General features: G+C 42.5%; 1 protein-coding gene across 1 annotated transcript; it reads right to left on the bottom strand.

Moving 5' to 3' along the window:
* Positions 1 to 208: 208 nt before the first annotated feature.
* LOC137503099 (zinc finger protein 33B-like) lies at positions 209 to 2,830 on the bottom strand. The gene has a single exon (XM_068230549.1). The coding sequence runs from the start codon at positions 2,826 to 2,828 to the stop codon at positions 1,620 to 1,622; it is 1,209 nt and encodes a 402-aa protein (XP_068086650.1). The 5' UTR covers positions 2,829 to 2,830; the 3' UTR covers positions 209 to 1,619.
* Between the last annotated feature and the right edge of the window lie 5,213 nt (positions 2,831 to 8,043).

Genomic DNA, 8,043 nt, shown 5'->3' with positions numbered 1-8,043 from the left:
AAGAGATATTTAGTAACTTCCTTGTGGCCCCGTTAGAGAAAAGAGAGGCCAATTAACTGCCCCCAGGTAAACTAAAATGAAGAAAAGTATACTGCAGCTGTCGACATACGAGTCCCTACTTAAAGATGCCCCTCGAGAAATACGTGGCATTCATGAATAGCTATGGGCACTGAAGTAGAACTTTCAATTTGCATTCAGAACCGGCTAACAGACACAATATTATCGTACAAGTGCCGAGGGAGCATGTACAGTTTTGAGCTACTGGCCTACTCATAATTAAAAGAAAACACGACATGTAGGAAGCGGGAGCACAGATGTGCTCAGGTTTCAGCAACAATTTCTTCAATTGCGTCGTATTATGACTTGATTCGGCACTTGCTAATTCCCTTGAATTGTTTATTCAAAAGTCTGAATACTTCTTTCCTGCGCTTCTAGTCTTTTACCAGTTTTCTTTGTCATAGGATTCTTCTGTGTTCATCCGAATTAATTCTTATCCTCGCCTCTGGACGGCTCCCAAACGATTGTTGATGAGCACACTCCTACTTTGGTCCGAAAACATAAAAAGGGTCGACCTTGGTTGAGAACAAGCGGTTGGATATATCTGTGGTTGATGAGGAGATAATTCATGAAATGACCTTTGCTCTTTTCGTACACGGACCTAGCATTATGTTACCTGAAGATTTTCTTTCAGAGAAAATTGCACAAAAGGATGGACCGCTCCCCGATGTATGTTATGAGGTCTGCAGAAAAGGTGCCGTTCTAGCTGAAGAGCTTCCTACTTCTCTGCTGTGTGCGATCCCATGTGCCTTGCTACATCTCCGGAATTGGAGGTCTCGTGGAACTCCGGACACTTGTGTAGTAGTTAGTGGGACGTTAAGCAAAATAACATTATTAAATCACGTGCGGCTTAACCACGACGTGACGTAACGCTCGTGCGCCGTATCGCCCGTGTGAACCGACAGCGTGGTGCTGCGTGCGAACGATTTGCCAAGAAACACGGTGGCGTGCGGCATCTCTCCAGTGTGGTTTACATGTGCGTGGTTAACTTACATGATTCTCTTAACATTTTATCGCACAACAGAGCACTCGTGTGTCTTCTGATCTGAAATGTTAAAGGGACCTTCTGGCTTCTGACTTTATGGCCTGTGTGAGTCCGCATGTGAACTGGTAGGTCGCTTTTCTGGATGAGGGTTTTGCAACAGATATTGCGGCAGTACGCCTTACACCCGTGTGAGTCAGCATACGACGTGCTAGGTGGGATCTCCTGCTGAATACCCTGATTCAAACATTGCATGAAATTGGCTTCTTGCCTGTGCCAGTTAGCATATGAACTACTAGGCTGACTTTGATGCTGAAGAATATGCCACAGATATTGCAACAATACGGCTTCTCGCCTAAGTGTGTCCGCATGTGATCTCCTAACTCGCGTTTCTGGATGAATGATTTGCCGAACACATTGCAGCAGTGTGGTATATCGCCTGTGAGGGTACGCATGTGACCTGAATAGATGGCCTTTCTGGCTGAAGAAATTCCCACAGACGTTGCAGCATTATGGCTTCTCATCTGTGACCTGCTTGGACTGATTTACTGCTGAATTACTTGCCACAGACATTGCAGCATTATTCCTTCTCATCTGTGTGTGTCCGCACGTGAATAGCATGGACGGATTTACTGCCGAATGGGTTATCGTCTGTATGGGTCCTCATATGATGAGATAGTGTGTCTTTCCGGTTGAATGATTTCCCACAGACTTTGCAACAGTTCGGCTTCCCGTGTGTGTGTGTCCGCATATGAACGGTCAGACTGCATTTCCTTATGAATGATTTGCCACAGACATTGCAGCTGTATGGCTTCTCGCCTGTATGGGTTCGCATATGAACGGTTAGATTGCTTTTCACTATGAATGATTTGCTACAGACATTGCACTTGTACGGCTTCTCGCCTGTATGGGTCCGCATATGATCTGTTAGAATGCCTTTATTTATGAATGATTTGCCACAGACATTGCAGCCGTACGGCTTCTCGCCGGTATGGGTCCGCATATGATCTGTTAGAATGCCTTTATTTATGAATGATTTGCCACAGACATTGCAGCCGTACGGCTTCTCGCCGGTATGGGTCCGCATATGACCGGTTAGATTGCCTTTCAGTATGAATGATTTGCCACAGACATAGCAGCTATATGGCTTCTCGCCTGTATGGGTCCGCATATGATCGGTTAGTATGCGTTTATTTATGAATGATTTGCCACAGACATTGCAGCTGTACGGCTTCTCGCCGGTATGGGTCCGCATATGATCGGTTAGAATGCTTTTCAGTATGAATGAATTGCTACAGACATTGCAGCTGTATGGCTTCTCACCTGTATGGGTCCGCATATGACCGGTTAGATTGACTTTCCGTATGAATGATTTCCTACAGACATCGCAGCTATATGGCTTATCGCCTGTATGTCTCCGCATATGACAGGTTAGATCGCCTTTAAATATGAATGATTTGCTACAGACATCGCAGATATATGGCTTCTCGCCTGTATGGGTCCGCATATGACCGATTAGATTGCCTTTCTGTATGAATGATTTACTACAGACATTGCAGCCGTATGGCTTCTCGCCTGTATGAGTCCGCATATGACCGATTAGATTGCCTTTCTGTATGAATGATTTGCTACAGACATTGCACCGGTATGGCTTCTCGCCTGTGTGAGTCTGCTTGTGGTGAGGCTTCTTGCCTGTGTGAAAACCCATGTGACCTGCTAGTTTGTTCCGGCTGAAGGATTTTCCACAGATGTTGCAGCAGTATCGCTTCTCGCCCGTCTGAGACCACATACCATCCGGCCTTTTCCTGAAATTTTTACGAGATACTGAGCATTCGTTTATAATCCCACCTTTATGCAATCGCGTGTCCCCTGTCAGCATTTTCCTCTTTGTAAAGCATTTATCAGAAAATACGCACACTTGGAGCGGGTGGATCCTGACGTGTTCCGACAAGCTGCTTCGGCAGTGATCGCACTTGAAGGGTCTATCTTCCTTGTGTCTCTTCAGATGTTGCAAGAGGTCCAACTTCCCAGCCAGGACGTCACTACACACAGTACACCTAAAACTAGGTGATCCACCGTCCGGAGGTTGATGATCTCTATAGCTCTCCTCGGGTCTCGATCTACAGTGACAAATTAAAACCATGTGAGCAATAGTTCAACAGCCAACTCCACTACAACTCTCACACAGGGGATTTGCTACTGGACATTCCAATCACTGATATCCAGTGCAGAGAGCTCGTTACTCATAAACATTACATTCCTGAGAGTAAACATCATCTGAGGTTAAATTTCAAAAGCTCTCACTTGTTACGAGAATATGTTGCGTCTTTTCTTAATCACGATATCAGGCGCAAGAAACTTGTCACGGTTTTGAAATGTACGAGTTAATAGACAACCTCATTTGAAGAAAGCATGAGAAGTGGTCCAGCCTAAAAGGGTAAATACTCGTACAAGCTCTTTAATCCAGCACATATTATTCTATCGAAATCTGTAGTCTGATCTCCTACATAAGGAACGGCATATGCTTTGGAGTTTTGATCTTGTTGAAGCACTCTGCGCTTTGTCGCAGGCAAGTAATTTTTGTAAAGGACCTTGTTCTTGAGGTTGTTTGAGAGAATGTCTGTGTTGTAGATATTAATAAAGTTGAGAACATTTGCCGACATTCAGCAAGATCTGTTGAAACATGGCTAATCTTTCATGAATGTTATTTTGTCACACAAATATACATATTGTATTTGTACATTGTTATCATACCACTATAGCATTTTATTATGTCACTGTGTCGCTTTTCCGAAATATGTATCTTTGATGTGCAATCAAATATAGCCAACCTATATATAGGATGGTAGGTTTAGGGATCAAGTGGTTGCCCCTGAAGAGGGACACTAACGTCGTTGCAAAAGTTACAGAGTCACAAATCACCATAGCTGAAGTGAGCCGGACTAAACTGAAAGACGCCTTTCGCTCTATTCCTGGAACAATTAAGTCAGGGCGACGACAACGAAGGATTAAACATGACACATGGCTAAGGAATGAAGATGTTAAATATGCAGTACGGTTGAAGAAGCAGCTGTACCACACGTTTCTTGCTCGTTGGAATGCCTACAAGGCAGCCACTCGTAAAATGAAGTAGGTATTTGCCGTAACAATATCAAACCGGTAGGCAGGTCTATATGTAAAACATGACATGCGCGAATTCGAGCGGAATTTTTAACGGCTAGTCCAATCGAGCCATCGCAAATCGTCAGAAGATCAACGTTTTTACGGCATCAATGAGGAAACAGACGATTTGCTACTGGACAGGCGGGAAGCGCGAGTACACTGGCGGAACTATTTTGACAACATCTCAATCATGGAATTTCCGTATCTACCAATCCTATCACCTCCGCTGTTGAAGGTCCAACGTAGGAAAATGAAGTCACTAAAGTCCAGGCTATGCTGAAGGAAATGAAATCAGGGAAAGCCATCTGTCCCGATTATCTTCCAGCAGAGTTTTGTTCCTCTCAATGGGGGGATGCAGCAGTGTGGCTAAAGCAAGTTTTTCAACCATATCATCAAAGAAGGTCAAAAACAAACAGACTGGCGACGGAGTATCAATTCAGAAATAAGGGAAGCCCTGGCGATTTTTCTAATCACGGCCCGAACATACTTCTGCGCCTCGCATCGAGAGACTTAGAACAAATCTTCGACAAAAGGATTAGCGATTTAGACAAACATACAACAAGCCAAGCTGGATTTGTGTAAAATTGTGGCGCAATAGGAGAAACCCATGCTGCCGGACTGTTACTTGAGAAAAACTGTGAAAAGAATAAGAGGATTCATGACAAATTTCTGGACCCTTAGAAGCCCTTCCATCGGGTACTTCATGTCCTAATCAGTCAGCCCTACAAGTACATGGCATTCCAGAGCACCTTGCTGAGAGGGTATAATTGCTCTACAAAAAAAAAGACTTGTGTTCACGCTGCCGCAGGAGCGTCTCATGACTTCCGCATAACTGTAGGAGTCCATCAAGGCTCCGGCTTATCACCACTGCAGCTCATTCATGTGATGGACACAATTACCACAAACCTGCGCAGTCCAATACCATGGACATTTCTCTAAGCAATGATATCATTTGGCTGAAGAGAATAAGCTAGACCTGCAGCGTCAAACAGAAGACTGGAACAATCGACTAGCGCAATAAGCCCCGCGCCTCAACAAGAACAAGACAGAATACATTGCATTACATCGTCGAGAAGTTGGAACCATGCATGTTGACGTTGAAGATATAGCACGGGTACAGATATTGAAATATATTGGCTCCACAATCTATGATTATGGCCGACTTACTGATGAATTCAACTTAAGGATATACAAAGCCTGACTGAAGTGGATAATGACAACAGGCGCCCTTCCGAACTTTGGACGAAGGGCCATTTCTAAACTAAGTCCTACCGAACTGATTTCTGTCCGATCGATATCCATCCTGTCGTTTTCTACGGCAACGAATGCTGCCCAGCTCTAGAGGTAGAACGCCAAATAAGCATCATGGATACGAAATTGCTTAGGTGGAAGGCTGGCATAACTAGACTAGATCACATTTCAAATGATATTATTAGAAAACGTTTTGGCATTGCAGCGATCCAGAAGAAAATTGGGGAAAGGCGTGTGCGCTGGTTTGGGCAGGTGTTGCGCGTAGAGGACGATACATTGGGAAAGTCAGAGTATTACACAGAAAGTCGGTGAAAAGAGGCGCTAGCGACGAACCAGACAGCATAGACTGATAAAAAGCACAACGGCCTGAAAGTTGGAAGACTACATGCAGACATGGCCCGAGACCGAACTAACTGGAGTCAATGAACCACAACACCGGATCCTGCAACCAGATGCAGACTGATGAATATTCTGTTAAAAAATGGAATGCAAAGGATATTTTACACATCCTAACATTCAAATTAGTTTATTGTATGTTCAAATTTTCTGCCCTAAAGCCTATGTCCGATATCTATAAAAACTTATTTTCACAAAATAGTGTTTGAATGGCTGAACGCTTCTGGATTTCGTGTTTAAGTGACTCCCATAAATGCATTGTGAAGAAAAACTTATAACTAAAAAAAAATGGGTATATCTGTGTTAAATGGGAAGGACAGTTTGAATATCCGGTGAAATTCTATGAGTACCTACAAGAGGGGAGTCCGTCAGTGTATTCTAGCCTGAATAGAATTTTGCAATTCATATTTCTGCTTACATACGTCATAGACAGCAGACGATCATATTAATCAGTTTGTTATTTTCACTCCGATCACGTCTATAAATATGAAGACCATGGAGGAGTGGCACAAAGTGGTCAGCTCAGGGCCATGTGACACTCAACGCTCTAAAGCTGGAAGGAAGCCACATAAATAGGTGGTTAGTTCAGGACCATGTGTCTCTACACAAACGGAAGTAAGCATCATCACTATTTAGCTCAGGACGATGTGTGTCTCCACAAATGGAAGGTAATCTCAACACTAATTGGTAATCTCAGAAATACGTGTATTTCCACAAGTCAGCAATTAGGAAATTTTATGAATCTTAAAATCTTTTCTTATGTAATTCAATACCCAACTGGCATGGCAAATAGTTTAGACATTTTAAAGGAAGTCATTTAATTTGTGGCATGATATTTGTAGACTGTTGAAATGAGAGTGAGGAAACAATAGCGACTGCGGTGAGATATAAAACAAAGTGGGAAGTAGCAGATAAGATCCGGTCGACTGAATCCTTCAGAAGCATCTAAAATCTATGATGTAAAATGGACTACGCTACGTAGACAATGGACTGTCCTCTGACATACATGCCAAGAAAAAAGAAGACACATAAAATGCATGTCGCTTTGCTGGTCTCTGCACAAAATATGTTTAGAAAGTAGAAAGCTAATTTAGACTCCATCAAAAATAGAAAATTAATTTTGTGTGTGAAAAGGATTCATAAGCAACATTTTTACTGGTGGTCATAATACAAGATTGTTCTCTAACGTCGCCTATTGTGTCCTGTTACACATGAATTACAAAGAAACAGAGAGTGTGAGCTGGTACTGGGTAGTTCTGAGGACCGACATGAATATTTCTTGCCACTAGTTGTGAAAGTACAGTAGGAACAAGTCAATGCATTACGTAAGAGCCGAGAAGACTCTAACCACTCACAAAATCAAATAAACCATTCAGAATTCGTAGTTTCCATCACAAATCTGGTTTGAAGTCAAACCTTAGGCTATGACTAGCCATCACATGACCTGCTGATACAAGGGCCTGGTTAAGAGCACCAATCCGAGACTATACAAGCATTTCCCAGGGTTTATCAAAGATCATTTCACGCAGTAACCAACAAAGGTGTGACAGCAAAAAAATTAATTAGCAATGTCACAACTACAGTTCAAAAACACTACTGCATTAAATGTTTTAAAACAGTACGTACACTTGTGGTACTTTGTAAGGTCAGTGATAATAATTACAATTTTGAAAGAATATTATATCACAACGTTATTTACCTATTATTATTATTATTATTATTATTATTATTATTATTATTAGCATAGGGCAACAAGTTAGATACATATATACAAATATATAGTATTTACAAATATACACTGACAAGAAACATGTTGAGCAGAATGTCCAGTTGAGTAATCCACTGTATGGCTTCCTCTGTTGGTTCCAAAAAGTCACTCGGGCTACCTGTGTAGGAACGTCGTGCACATTCACTTACAATATGGGGATCATCTGCGAGATGCACCACAGTCGCACTCTGGTGATGAGATATATTTCCACTAATAAAGGGCATCCCTGCATCGTCCATGATTTGTTCTCACCCGATTCTGAGTGGTCCAAATCTTACGTGGTAGTGATGTTCACCAGAAAAGATGTTGTGTAAGGAACTGTCTGTGGCAAATTTCCAGCGACTTCTCCATTCTTCTAAAGGGTGAAAATTCCCATCAGGCAATGCGACAGCATCATACAAAGATGGATGTCGTGACTCAAACCTTG

Source organism: Anabrus simplex, chromosome X (genome assembly GCF_040414725.1).
Source record: "Anabrus simplex isolate iqAnaSimp1 chromosome X, ASM4041472v1, whole genome shotgun sequence".
Lineage (NCBI taxonomy): Eukaryota > Metazoa > Arthropoda > Insecta > Orthoptera > Tettigoniidae > Anabrus > Anabrus simplex.
Note: the sequence above shows the minus strand (reverse complement) of the source record. Positions and strands in the feature narration are given on the sequence as shown.